This window comes from Macrotis lagotis, chromosome 6 (assembly GCF_037893015.1).
Source record: "Macrotis lagotis isolate mMagLag1 chromosome 6, bilby.v1.9.chrom.fasta, whole genome shotgun sequence".
NCBI classification, from domain to species: domain Eukaryota; kingdom Metazoa; phylum Chordata; class Mammalia; order Peramelemorphia; family Peramelidae; genus Macrotis; species Macrotis lagotis.
In genome coordinates this window covers 17137461-17152921 of record NC_133663.1, presented here as the reverse complement: position 1 = coordinate 17152921, position 15461 = coordinate 17137461, and the positions used below count along the sequence as shown (strand labels likewise).

Here is a 15461-nt window from a genome sequence, read left to right as displayed (position 1 = left end):
GATCCCTAGGGTCTCAGAAACTGTCTACCAAAGTCCTCGAGTTGACTTTGTATCCTTCTTGTCCAAAGAGGCCATAACTGGGTCCCTGATCAATCCATCAGGAAGCAAAGTGTTCCAGATCTATATGATAGCTTTAATTACAAAAGTCCCACATGGTGTTGTGGGAATGTGGAATAGTCTCAAACCTGCCCTGTCCATAAGATACATGAATGCTTTTCAGAGCTTATGGGTCTCATGTAGAAGTCTTTGCAATGTTCCAGGGTTTTGTGGTAGCAAAAGGATGGTGATGTCCAAGGAGTCCTACTGAGATATCTCATTGTTGTGTCTAGAGGTATTTAGGTCCTCAAAGATTATTCCAGGTGGGCACAAATTCTACCATCCTGTAAAGTCTTCAAGAATTTAAATAATCTCTGATTTTGAATCTTATAGGGAACAGAGCTCTGGACATGGGGTTAGGAAAACTTTGGTTCAAATCTGTCTCCAGACATTCACCCTGTCCCTGGGCAAATTACATAATTACTGTTGGCCTGTTTCCCAATTTTACAAATAGGGATAATAATGGCACCCATCTCACAAGGTGATGGTGATAATCAAATAATAAGACAAAGAAAGCATTTCGTAAACTTGAAACCATTGTATCTGTTAGCTATCACGACTAAGTATGTTCCCAGCAAAAGCATACCTTAGACTGTGGACCAGTCTTAACTAAGTTTAGGGAGGCTCATATTCAGGTTTCTTGTCACTTGATGATGAATTAATTGCCAGTGACAATGAATCTCTTGCCCCTTGTCCTATTGTTGCCAGTGTCCTTTTTTCAAATCCTAAACAATCCCCATCATCTACCTTCTCCAAAACTGTTCATTTGCTGCTGAATGTTACTGGAATAATCCCAAAATGGTGCTGGTTGGCTGTTACAAATATGGTCCTCCCCGCTGCACAGTTATTCTTTCATTCCTCCCTGATCGACCCCATAAATATGTCAGCAATATTCATTCTAAACCTCTTCTCTCTTCAAACTAAGGGAGTCATCTCCTTTTCCCTGCCCCTTTCAACAGACAAATTTGTTGACTTTAAAAAAAACCTGAGAGCATCCATTGTGGGCCATGGCTGGGGCAAAGAGGTGGCCCACCTTTGGCCATAGTAGAGAAAGATGTCCTGAAAGTCAAAACCTGAGAAATGAAAGATTGAGGGTGACTTCTCTGGTCACTTTCCTTCAAATAAAGGCCCTAGAAAGAGCTGATTAATCAGAGGAAGGAGCTGCAGTGAGAATGATCTTCTGGGGGGTGAGGCAGCTACTGGATTATAATGGAGAAAGAAGAGCAGAGAACCAGAAACAGACCAAAGAGGGATGAAGCCTGGGCTATCTTCTACCTTACAAAATGCATAGAGGACCAGTAGAAATACTTCTTGGTGGAAGGGAACTAAAATCATGATAGAGCAATGGAATAGCCTTTTTACAGAGGGTCATAAAACATAGTATAAAGAAACTGGAAAGTGGCAAGTGACAGAATCTGAGAGCCAATATTAAATATTTCCTGGATTCATGATAGCATGACCCATAGAAAAATCAGAAAATTCAAGTTCAAATCCTACCTCTATCATTTCTTACACGTGTGATCTTGGACAATCATTTAATCTTCCTGAACCTCAGGTTCCTCCTCTTTGATATGAAGGGGATGAATGACCTAGCTGGACTCTGAAATTCCTTTCTTGATCTTTGTTCTTATGATACCTCCATTGAGTGTATTTTAGCAACTGGAGATGGATAAGAAAATGGTCTTTCTCCTTGTATGGTTCAGATCCATTTTTTGGAGGCAGGGGACTGAGTCAATTGACTTCTTGAAGTCCCATTCACTATTAGACTTCTGTGAATCTTTGAACTCCAGGTCTCATCTGTAGCCCCCCCATCCCCCAAGAGAAGTACGCCAAGGCTTCAACATGTGACCTATAACTTTTCATTCTTGCTCCATTGGATTGAGATAAAGACAAGAGGAAGTAGAACACTGGGAAGAGTAGATTAGATCATGATGTGAGGAAACTGAAATGGAAGATACTGATTATGTTGGAGCCTTACCTTAATAGGTAACATTGGAAATTCCAGAGGAAATTGCTTCCTCCAGTTAAAATATATTGGAGAGTCACAAAGAAACAAGTCAAAATTTCTCAAAATGTACTCCCTCTCCCCAGTGGTTTGTGCTGTCCAGATAACAGTAGATTCTTCTCTCATTTAACATGTGGGAAATGATTACAGTAGAAATTATTTTCAATCCTTCCAAATCTTGATTCCATTTCCTTTAATCACTTTTAAAGATAGAGGATAGAGGATTGGAGTAACCATAAAATAAGCAAAGAGCCCTCTTGAGATTAGGCTGGGCTGGTAGTGTTTATTACTAACACTGTTAGCCCTTAAAAATGAGGACATCGAGATTACACAATTGGACTCAGCACAACTGAGGCCCTTTCTGAAGAACAAGGTCAAACTCTTCTATTCATGATTCCTACCTCTTGGAAGATTGCAGCAAATCAATCCTGGAGGCTTAGTCAGCTGTATCATTTTGGAATGTGCCTGAATTTCCAGTGAGTCATTTTCCAAAACTTCAAGAGTCATGGGCTTTCATTCTTTTAACCTAAAGTTACCCATGCTCTTATACTCACCTAAGACTTGTGGAAGGCAAAAGGCAAAATTAACCCAATGTCTATTGCCATCATGGTCATATGTGACATTCACCAGGGTGGAATTTATTCTCTTGGTCCCTTGGAAATCATAATGTAAAAGTTTGGGAAGAGGCTTTTCAGATTGTGAGTTCCAGTCTCCTAGAATCCTGAGCTCCTTGAAAAGTTCATCTTGTGTGCCATCTTCTATATGAAGTCTTCCCTGCTTTCCTTGCCCAGTCAGTGTTCTCACTCATACACAATCACACTGGAAAATTATTTAGTATTGCCTTCCCCTAGTAGAATATAAGTTCCTTTGGGGAAGTTTTTACAGGTAGTATTATAAAGTTATACAGGACCTGACGACTTCATCTAATCCATGGCTAATAAAGAATGTCCAATTCAAAACACAAAGCAAGAAGTCAGGAAGACTTTGTTTGCAGGGGGGACCAATGACCCCCTAGAATAGTTCATTCCACTTTGGCCTAGGACTAATTATTGAGTTTTTCCTTTTTCTTTCTCCTGAGATCAAACCTAAAATGACCTCTTTGTATCTTGCACCCATGACTCCTGACAAACACTAAAATCATTGTTGTTGTGTTTCAGTCAACTTCATGTCTCTACTTCTCTTTAGAGGTGAAAGTTTCTCTAGTTTCAAATTTACAATTATCAAAACCCTAGCATTAGGTTTGTAAAGCAATATACATATATATATATATGTATATATATATATATATATATACACATTATCTCACTTGATCTTCATAACTCTCAGAGGTAGGAGCTTTTATAATTCCCATTTTTATAGGTGAAAGAACTAAGGCTGAGAGAGGGTTAGAATGAGTGTCTGATGTGGGATTTGAATTCAGATCTTCCTGCCTCCAAGCACCACCTATCATGATAATATAGCAATAAGACAATTCTTATTTTTTTAAAGAGGCAGTTTGACTCTGCAAGGGAATCAAATGGGAGGTTGTAGCCTTTCCATTTCTAGAAATTATTAAGATTAGGAAAGATAAGACTTTACCTGGATGAATATGAAAAGGGACTGGATGGCAAAGACTGTTTTATTTGCTTTGGTTTGTACCCCCAGTCATTAACCCGATGTCTAGTTTATAGTAGGTACTTAATAAATGTTACTGACTAACTGGTTCTAAAAAACTTTTCTACTTGTACAATTTCATCAAAATTAAATGCTGTTTTTGTATGTGTATGCCAATCACTAGACTTAATTTTTGAAAAATAATTCAAAGAAAGAAGAGAAAAACAATGGCTAGTTCATGGGCTCTGTTGTTATAAGCAGAAACTATCTAGAGGCTGATTTCCCCAGCACAATGGCTGGACTCTTTAAGATGTCTCACAAGACATGGGCAGGATTCATATAAGACGGGCAGGCTTGAGTGGATTACTATCTCCTTTACTGGAGGACGTTTCCCCATTGGCATAGATCCACCAAAGTCTAAAAAAACAAGATATATTTATAAATATCGAGAGATAACATGGCCATCGAGAGATAACATGGTTCAAAAATGCAGCACTTTAAACTATCTTTCTTCCTTCTACCCTATGGTGTCTGGCTTTCTTTTAATAAAAATCAGTCAAACTGCAATATTTATCAATGTGCCACTGATCATCTGTCATTGTTATTGTTGCTCATCTCCGTCATGTTTGACTCTCCATGACCCCATTTGGGAGTTTTCTTGGCAAGGATACTGGAGTGATTTGCCTTTGCTTATCCAGCTCATTTTACAGATGAGGAACCTAAGGCAAAAAGGGTTAAGAATCTATATAACTGGGGCAGCTAGGTGGTGCAGTGGATAGAGCACTGGTCCTGGAGTCAGGAGCACCTGGGTTCAAATCCGGCCTCAGACACTTAATAATTACCTAGCTGTGTGGCCTTGGGCAAGCCACTTAACCCCATTGCCTTGCAAAAAAAAAATCTTAAAAACAAAAAAGAATCTATAGAACTGCTAAGTATCTGAGGTCAGATTTGAACTCATGAATTTAAATTCTTCTGATTCCATTCTTCCACTCTGCCACCTAGCTACCAACATTGATTATACAGAAGCAGGTCAAAGAGTAGGTACCCCCATTCACTGGGCTATATAGATTTTTAGTCTGCTCCTAAGAGTTAAATGTTTATTATTCCATTTTCCTTTGATAGAAAGTTGAGCAACAAGTTGGTTTGTTCAAAAAGTAAGAGGACTTAAATAGTTCAAAATTTCACTGAGATTCTTGGAATTCTCTGTATTTGTGGCAAAATGCAAAAAATAATCAACATGGATGATTGTTTCCCAGATTCTGATCTCAGAACCCACAGGCTTATAATTAAAGGATAATCAGGGGTAGCTCTGGGAAGAGAGGTAGAAACAGAATTTATTTTAAAATAGAAAGACAAACATCAATGAAAGTATGATTTGGCTTTTTTCAGGGTCCAGATTTTCAAGGGGGAAAACTTTGTTTTATGGTCACATTCATTATAATCTGGGTGACTTCGAAACTCTGTGAAAAGAAACAAGATTTGTGAAGAGCATTCTAATATTTCCCTGTATATGGGGGGGAAAGCATGAGCATGATGAACTTGGAATCCAATAATTTATGAATCTAATGAAAATTAAGCTAAGATAGTGACTTACGGTTAACTTTCATTTTCCTTTAGGGATCAATTTCCAATCCTAGCATATTTCTATAGGGCCACATGGTTTAAAGTTTAAAAAAAAATTGCCTAACAGACCCATGACTTGCAGCACAGCAATTCTGAGGTTATCCACAAAGGAACTCATAAAAAATGTGTTTTAAATATTGAACATATTCTGTATGACGAGCACACTAAATCATACATCAGTATTGTGAGGGAAGAAGCATTTGTCTTTACAATATTGAGCCAAAGTGAATAAATCAATGTCCAATTACCCCCACACAGGTGTAAGAATCAAAAGGTAAAATCACTTAGAAAATTTTAAGCCTACTTTATGATCCAAGATATTGGATAGTGATTCGACATGTGGAAACTCCCAGTGAGGGAAGCCCCTTTCACATTGGAGGTCAACATTTTCTCTGTTCATCTAGGAGAGTTGTTTAAAAAACTCAGAGCTTGAGGGACTTGCCCAGAGTAACATGGCCGGAGTCTTTGTGACTTTGAAAACGGTCACTACCCACTGATTCTCACTTTATGACCCAAGAGTTAGGAAATTGCAATTTCTATTCAAAGTCAAAAATCAGTAGATTAGGGGAATGTGATATAGTGATAGATATAGGGAGTCAGATTATTTGCTAAGCAAAGCAGCTGACATCTTCTTAATATTCATGTTATCCTTGTGGACAAGATGGAGAAGTGTTAAAAATCAACAAAAATAGATTAGCTATGTGGGTTCAGGACTGATTAAATGGTAAGGCCTATAGACAAATCATCAATGGCCCTATCTCAATCTGAAAAATAAATATGGTACTGTCTTGGGAATCTATGTTCTGCCTCACACCTTTTAATATTTTTATCAGTGACTTGGCTGAAAGCATGAATGGCATGTTTATCACATTTTCAAGTGACACAAAGTTAGAAGGAATAAAAGGATCAAGATCTAAAATGATTCCAGTGAGCTAGAGATTTGTGCTAGATCTAAAAGATCAGATTTTGTAGGGATAACCATGTAGCATTCTTTTCCTTTTTTTTAAATCAAGTTCACAAATGCAAGATGGCAAAAGCATGGCTAGACACTCATTGGAATTTTTAAGGTTCTGAAAGCTCCATATGATGAGAACTCTATGAAATCTTTGCAACCCTGGCGCATATCAGAGCACCTTACACATAGTAGGCACTAATAAATGCTTGTTGCATTGAGTTCCAACTTATTCACTAAGTATTCTGGTTAGCACTTTGGAGTATTTAAATTTAAATTTATAATGTATTTTCTTCCAGAAAAACTGGGGTATTTTGAGAGAATTGGCCAATTGGTTGGCCAATTAGTTATGTAGTATGATAAATAGATCATATCATATAACTCTGCCTAGTTATCAGATGTGTTTGAGATATATGCACAGAATTTTCAGGCAAGAACCTTCCAAATGTAAAGCGGTGACTTCACTGAAGAAATTAAATAATGGAGGTAGAGTACAACCCTGTATATTGTTCTTTAAAATGAATATGGTAATCCCTATAGAAAATTAGATCCCGCTAATTATTTTCCTAAAAGAGCAAGCGATAGTCACTGACATATTTTAAGAGCAGCCATGTACAACATACATCTGGACAACTTAATTGCAAAGGAAACACGGGAAAGAGACTGAAAAAACATTTCAAGTCATGTCCCACTTTTACCCTTCACAAATTATTTTGAAATGAATCCTGCATAAAGATCTTGGCTTTCTCAAATAGGCAGAGATCGATACTCTTGTTCAGTCCCAGGGTTAGACTCTGGCTGCTCTAAAGATAGCTAGCATTTCCTCTCCAGGCTTTGTTCTTTTGGAAACTTTTTTCTCACATTATCTCTGTCCATCCGTTTCTCATTTCGTGCCTGACAAGTTTTGGTCTATGGTGAAAATTCTTGGTTTCGCTGCAAATTCTCGGTGGCCTCCATATTCCAGTTCTTTGTTAAGTCCCCATTATCATGTATTGGGTCTCTTCTCATGGGTTCTCTCAGTTTATGGACACTTTTTGTCTTTGTCCACATCATGTCTCTCTCATTTCCCTGAGCAGCCTACTAGGCCTTTCTTTAAGACTTTGAGACACATACTCTGAATAAAAACACTTGAGTCTGCATTGGTGAGAGAACTGTTATTCCTAAATGTCCATATAACCCTCAGGAATTATTCTTGTAAAAGAGAGGACCAAAATCAATCGTGAGTTCAAAAGATCTCAGTTGAAGGATCTTTTCATTTGATATATCCTTTACGGATAAGCCTAAGCTGATGGAGTAGATAAGTATACCATTGTATTAAGAGAAAGAAGATTCAAATCAGAAATTAAAACTATATTTAGAAATCAGAGTGACTTCATTTCTTCAAATGAAATGTGTGTCTGGTCTACATTCACGCATATGTGTTTGCAAGTTAGAATTGAAACTCTTGGGGGCGGCTAAGTAGCGCAGTGGATAGAGCACTGGGCCTGGAGTCAGGAGTACCTGAGTTCAAATTCGTCCTTAGACACTTAATAATAACCTGGCCATGTGGCCTTGGGCAAGCCACTTAACCCCATTGCCTTGCAAAAACTAAAAAAATAAAATAAAATAAAATAAAAAGCCTCTCAGCACATTAAATTGCTTTGATGTTCGCCAAACATCAAAGTTAACATATATCATGAGTCATACGATTATAGATTTTGAATCTGAAAGGGCTTTGGATGGAAAGTTATAAATGAAGTGAGTGTTTGATGTAGAAATTCCATACCAATATTCATGCAGGAGACCTGAGGCAAGTTACCGTGGATGAATTGATGGGGACACCAAGGCAAAAATAAGAACAGCCCTACCCCTCAAGTAGTTTACATTTTGCTGAAGGAAACAACACATGCATACACAAATATGCATTTAATATTACAGATATACACAAAATACATTTAAAGGGGCAAATGACCTGTAAACAACTTTGTATAAACAAAAAAAAAAAAAGAGATAGACATAAACATATATATGCCTATATCTGTATGTTTAATGAGTGGAGATGAGATGGGGTAAGGACAGGGTCAGACCTGAGCTTTGGAAATATCTTCAAAGAAGAGCTTTAAGAAGATGAGTAGAAGAATGAGATTTAAGGTAGGGAGTCACCCAAAAACAGTTCTCCAACGAGCTTCCACCAAGGATCCTCCAAGGATAAAGAAAATTACCTTTATTTTTGGATAGCTCCCATTTTTAGGAAATTTGTCCTTATATTGAGCTTGTATCAGATTCTGCTTCTTTTGTGTTTTTTTCCTTTCTTTCTCACTTTTCCCCTTTCTGATTCCTTTTTCACAACATGACTAATGTAGAAATATTTTAAACATGATTATACATGTACATCTTTTACAAGATTACTCTCTGTGATGGGGAGGGAAGGGAAGGTGGTAGAAAAAAATGTAGAACTCATAAATTTGCAAATGGATGAATGTTGAAAACTATCTTTGCATGTAATTAGAAAAAAATTAAATAATAAAGATGTTATAGAGGTAGAATTACATAAGATTTGCAACTGATTGGATATGAGTGAGATAAGGTAAAGAGTCATGGTTTACAAACATGGGTTACTGACACACAGCAAGAAATTAATAAATGCCTGTTTTCAACAGAAATAGGAAAGTTCAGAAAAAGAGTTTAGATAAACAATAATGAGCTTCAGGGTAGCTAGCCAACATAGTGGATAGAGCACTGACCCTGGAGTTAGTAGGACCTGAGTTCAAATCCAGTCTCAGACACCTAATACTTATTTAACTGTTTGATCTTGAGCATGTTATTTAACCTCAATTGCCTCATTCAAAAAAAAAAAGAGATAGTGGACTCTGTTTTGGAAGTGTTGAGCTTGAAATACCTACAAGATGGCCATTTCAGCATCCTTCTTACCAAGAGGATCCCTCTATCCCCTAGATCCTCATCTCCAATTGAGGAATTTTCCCTGGACCCTCTATTTTGAGGAAGTACCCTAATCCATCTATGCCAAGTCTTATTTATTCTTGTTACTCCACTCCTAATTCTCCAGACTTCATCATGTACCTTCATTCTTTCCCCACACCCACCAGTTTATCATCTCCTTTTTATGTATTCTTTTCCCAGGTTAGAATGTAAGCTTGCTGAAGGCAGGGGCTATCTTTCTTTTTGCTTCCATTCATACTCTCAGACAGTGTTTATCTTAATGTTTTAAGTACTTAATGGTTTATTGTCTCATTACACAGCTAGAATTAGAAATATAGGTTAGCACCTAGCATGATGCTAGCATATTTAGAGTTATATTTAGTTATAAACTGCCTTATTTACCAATCCAGTAAGGGGTGGGGGGGTTCACCTCTTGCCCTCTGGATGAAAGGCAAGACATAAAAACCTGAGTTGGACTCCCTTTCAGGGACACAGTCTTCTCTGACTTGCTGGTTCCGCCAACGATGCTTGGCTCTTCTCTCTCTCTCTCTCTCTCCCCCCCATCTATCCTTTCCTTATGTGTTATAACTTCTTTTACTAAATTTTTGTTTTATTTCCAAAAAAAAAATTGCTATATTCACTGCCATAGAATCATAGCTTTAAAATCACAAGGGACCTTAGAGGCAATCAAAAACACTGCCAATGTACAGTTGAGGAACCCATAGATAACTAAGGAACTTGTACTTGGTCACACAGATAGTAACAGACCAAAGTAGAATTTGAACCCATGTCCTCTGACAAGAACAACCAGATTCAGAATCTGCCTCACTAGTTGTATCACCAGGGGCAAATCACTCAACCTTCAGTTAACTCATCTATAAGATGAGGCAGCTATCACCTGGACCTGAAGTGTCTACTTTACTTGTTAGGAGGTTCAAATACATGGAAAGATCTATATTCTGCAGTTATCAATCTCTTCCCCCCTCACTACCCCCCCACACACACCATGGAGGAATGACGTGATTAGCTCAAGATTTCACAAACAGACAGTCCCAGATTAGAGCCATGAACCTCCTAAACATCACATGCTAGTTATCTGCCTGAGTCAGATGACATTCCTTCCTCTCTTAAGAAATTCCCCAAAGAAGTAAAATCTGAAACTTGCACAAGTGGTGACCGGTACAATCACTCCTTGTTTCTTTAACTGGCTGAAAAAGAGAGGAATTTGGTTTCTACAAGGACTTTGGTGCCCAGAGAACTATCGGTAGAAAGAATGACAGGGAAATTAGATCTATCTTTGAGTCTATAACCCCAGCAACAGGAAACCAAGTAGTGTTAATGGATATCACTTTGGAAAGAAGATTGGTTTGTGGAAATCTGTCCCCTTTCCCAGCTTTTTAAAAGGTTGGGGAGGGGGAGGAAATGTGGTGGGGAGAGGAGAGATTAGGGTTTCCAAGTATTTAAATTAAACCTATCTTTAAGCCATTTTTTCTGCCGTTAGGTTCTCATTTGACCTAAAAATTCCAAATAACAATTGGTCCAGAAATCAAAAACACTATATTTACTGAGTGGAAAATGATGGAAGTTGTGCATGAGATAGTATCGGCCTATTAGAGTGGGACCTATTATAATACTGGTGAGGGAGGAGAAAGATAACACATAACATCCCTGCTGTGTTTGAGTGAAAAAGTGCAGTTTAACCTAAACTATAATTGAATTCATGACTTTGAAAATCTTGCCAACACTTTCATTTTGAATATAGGCCGGTCTTATAGTAGGAAGATCATATGATATAAGCGATAGAGGTCTGAACACAAAACTACATTCAGATCCTTCCTTTGATACTTTTGCCATGAGATCATGGGTAAATCTGGCACCACAAGGTAAAAGTTGGTAATAATACAAACATCCCTGATGAGGAGCAATTCTTTGTATACACTATGTATTTACTTAGTGTGTTTTACTGCTATTGTTTTCTTCAGTAAAATGAAAATATCTTAAGGGCAAGGACTGTCTTCATTTCTGTTTTGGAATACCAATCAACCTAGCCTAGGGTCTGGTTTAACCCAAGCCCATTAAATGAATAAATACTATATAGATAAAACATTTCTACATGAAGCAAAGGATTTCATTTTTTTCTGCATTTAAGTAACCGATTTCCTTACTGCAAAATAATCTCATTTTAGGACCACAGAATTGCAATGTAATTACATATGGCAAATTGGTTTGCTTCAGTAGCTTCATTGTATAACTTTGAGGAGGAAGGAGAATGTATTTTGTGATACCCTACTGAAGGTTGTTGAAGCTGTTCTGAGTTCCTGGCCTTTTAGAGTTTCATTCCTAAACTGGGCCTAGGTCACAAATCATGGCCAGTTACTCATGGCACAGTGTCAGGAACTTGGATTTCAGGTGCTTAGAATGGTTTTGAGAGCTCTTTTCTAAGTCAGTGCTATTCTAGCTGAAAGAAGGGAAAACTGAAATCAGAGTTAATTGATGCCCAGAAAATTAGCCATGAACCCCAAACTCATAACTCCTATGATGTCATTTGAGACCAATGCTGTTTCAGGGCCATAAAACAGCAATACCAATAAAGGGTTTTCAATGCTTTCTTCTAATCATTTCTGAATTGTAGAGTTTGGGGGAGAAACTTAATTGGTTTCATAATTTATGGGGTGACTCTCCCAAATCTGTTTTATTGAGTTTCAGGTTCACTGTAGGGTGCTAAGACATTTGCTTTCCTGCCAAAATAAAGGGAAATGAATGTCCTGATAATCTTTTTTGTTTCCACCTTCCCCAGTTGTAAATCAAGATGGCCAACCTCTCATGGAAGGAAAACTGAAAGAGAAACAAGTTAGATGGAAGTTCATTAAAAGGTGGAAAACCCGTTATTTTACTCTGGCCGGTAATCAACTCCTGTTTAGGAAAGGAAAGTCGGTGAGTTTCTAAGTCTTACATTGTGTCTGCATACTTGTACTGACCCCTGGAAAACCATTGACCAGCCAAGCACTTTAGTGTCTCTTCCCTGTCGAAGAGTTTAGTAATGTCCTTTTAATCTGAGGTGCCTCTCTGGGATATTGGTGGGAGAGTGGACTGACTTCCTTCTCCTGTCCTGATTAAGGTCGCAGATATAGCTTAAGCTCCTCTTATCAGTCAAATGCTCCTAGGGTCTACCTTTATACGTTGTACAACTTGAAAGAGTCATGGTTGGGGGGCAACGGGACCCTGCTACCTCAAAGATCACAATTTCTCTTCCTCTAAGTGGATGGATGACCTTTGAGAACTTCTATGACTAAGAAAAATTCACTACTTTGTGACCCACCTGTTTGCCTCAGTTTCCCCAATTATAAAATGAGAAAAAAAAATATTAGCAGCTAAAGTAGTCCATGTCTGAATGATTCCAAATTCTGCACTTGAATTGGATTAATATGCTATACGTAGCAACATTACCCTTTTAAAATGTACACTTTATCCACAAAGCTTGCTCTGAATTCTTCAACTTGCAATCTGCTTTTCAGGAGATTATTTTTGTCCCTTTGGAGAGGAGCTCTGATGCTATCTGGAGAGCTCTCCTAGTAACTTTATGCAACACCTTTTTTGTTTGCTTGTTTGTTTGTTTGTTTAGTTTTTGCAAGGCAATGGGGTTATTTGCCCAAGGCCACACAGCTAGGTAATTATCAAGTGTCTGAGGCCGGATTTGAACTCAGGGACTCCTGACTCCAGGGTCAGTGCTCTATCCACCTAGCAGCCCCTAACACCTTTTTTAAAATGGAATATTTCTCTTCATTGAAACATTTTAAAGAGGGTTCTAAAATGGTCATGTGATCAATATGAAGGCTCCAGAACAGCATGGAAGGAAAGAAGCAAGCATTTATTAAGGACCTACCGTATGCTAGACACTATGCTAAACAACTTTTAAAATACTGTCTCATTTGATCCTCACAATAGCTGTTATCCCCATTTTATAGATGAGGAAAATGAGGTCGATATAAGTTAAGTGATTTGTCCAGGTTCTCACAGCTAGCATGTATAGGAGGTCAAATTTGAATCAGATCTTCCCAAAACAAAATCTGACATTGTGTGTATTGTGACTTACTAGTTCCCTCTACACAAAGAAAAACTTCCATGAACTGAGGAAGGGTAAAGTAAGCAAAACCAAGATTGAAACATACCAATGACTGTGGCATGTAAATGAACAGAATAATAATAATTGCATTAATTATTATTATTCAGCACTGCATCATTATAAAGACCAAACATGGCCCCAGAAAAAAATAAAAAAATACACCTCCCTCCCATCTTTGCTAAGCTGGGGGACATTCTCTCTGCTATGAGGCGTTCTGAATGTGCTGGCTAGTTTGACTAAAGTACTTGTTTTCTCTTTATTTTATTGATTCTTTGAGAAATGGAAGGTCTTGGAGGAAGGAAATGGAAGAGAAGCATTACAGACCTAGCTGAAGAAACAGAAAAACAAAAGGCATTAGTAAAAAAAAAAAAGTTTAAATAAAATAGCCCTATGAACATAAAAAACAAGTCAAATGCTATGCATCTATAAAGACTAATCATTGTTTTGGAAGAAACAGGGCAATTCTCCTCCCTCCTTTCCTTGGAGCAGCAGGGGTCCATAGGTGCAGAATGCTATACATGTTATTCATGAGGCTGTGATTCCTTATAGCTCTTAATGGAAAACAAATCCAATTCATAAATGCAATTTTCCTAATCTCTAACAAAGACTGGGAAGATACTTTTTTTTAATCTTTACTTGCTATTTTATGGAAAATATTTTATAATTGGCTAATTAATTTTAAATCCTATCATAAAATAATGATTTAATATTGCAATAATCTAATAGAATATATGGTTGATACTTTAGAAAATGATATTGGGTTACATAAGGACCACAGCAAAATACTTCTACTCTCAAGTGGCCTGCTAATCTACCAACAATCAGCAGACCCTCTCTAGTTTTATTAGCATTATGAAAGCCTCTAGCCTGCGATGGGAAGAATGTTCATGTTTGACAGAAAACTGAAACTGGGAACCAAAAATGCCAAACTGAATAGTTGTTCAACCATGTGATTCTGTGATTCAGTGATTCTGATTAACCCTTTCTTGAAAAACTAATGCAAGAATTTAGAGTAGCTCAGATGTTGTCTTTTCCTCCCTTTCTCTTTTTCTCTTGAACTTTCATTCCACATTAGCAAAACATAAAACAAATCAAAGAGTGCTTTCAAAGAAATGGAATTTTGTTACTTTTAAGTATATAGTGAAACTGGTACATTAATAAAATTATCTAGTAGAAATACTTAAAGGGACTGCTTTAATGAATAGATTTCAATAAATTTATTGATATAAGCATTGTTTAGATTGAAATACATGACACTAACATCCTTTGCCTTAAAAACAGTTTCTTCTTTAAAAGTCTCCCACTTATGGGGCAGCTAGGTGGCGTAGTGGATAAGGCACCAGCCCTGGAGTCAGGAGTACCTGGGTTCCAATCCGGTCTCAGACACTTAATAATGACCTAGCTGTGTGGCCTTGGGCAAGCCACTTAACCCCATTTGCCTTGCCAAAAAACTAAAAAAAAGTCTTCCAATTTATATTAATATTTTCAGTAACATCTTTTTTTTTTTACAGATGGTGCAAAAGAAAATGTCAGCCTAGCCTCTTGTAATTTATGATACATTCTCAAATAAAGAATCTGAAATAAGGGGATTTTATTGTACTGATGATATTTGACAATCAACATAAAATATTAGAGGCAGCATAGTGTTGTAGATCGAGAACTAGCCTTGATGTTGGGATGACCTGGGTTTGGATCCTGCCTCTGACAGACATGCTAGCTTTGTGATCTTGGGCAAGTCACTTTAATGTCTGTGCCCCTAGATAATTCTCTAAGACTAAGTTGTAGAAAAGAACCCCATCTACGTAGATAAAGGGTATTTCCTCAACCAGCATCACAAGTCCAATCCTTTTCTTTACTAATGTCATGTGAAAGCTAGAAGACATACTTTCCCTTCCCTCTGTTCCTCAAAGTCCCCTATCCACTAGCTTTATAAATGTTCTCCTGCTCCATTCCTGCTCTGTTATAAAAAGCTAAGACCCAAGAATCAGGGGGCTGATGTAAAAGTATTTCTCTCAATGGCATTATAAAATAATTATGAAACAATTGTTTATTTTATTAATAGGAAATGAACACTTCAAGGTATCAATATGGATATTTCTATTTCCATATTGACTTCCCCACTTATATCTTGCCCTGACTGACACAATGCT

The 15461-nt window shown here is 37.5% G+C and overlaps 1 protein-coding gene and 1 long non-coding RNA gene across 6 annotated transcripts in view; one reads left to right on the top strand and one right to left on the bottom strand.

Moving 5' to 3' along the window:
* The window catches only part of LOC141490668 (uncharacterized), a 127842-nt gene that overhangs the window by 39959 nt on the left and 72422 nt on the right, over positions 1–15461 (bottom strand). The window lies entirely within an intron of this gene.
* VEPH1 (ventricular zone expressed PH domain containing 1) overlaps positions 1–15461 on the top strand; it is a 199281-nt gene that overhangs the window by 176999 nt on the left and 6821 nt on the right. For 3 of the 4 annotated variants that reach the window (XM_074190815.1, XM_074190816.1, XM_074190817.1), the window contains exon 13: positions 11986–12122. In XM_074190815.1, the coding sequence (XP_074046916.1) occupies positions 11986–12122 (137 nt within the window). Of the gene's footprint in view, positions 1–11985; positions 12687–15461 lie in introns of those variants that run through there. The other variant, XM_074190818.1, reaches the window with a different exon arrangement.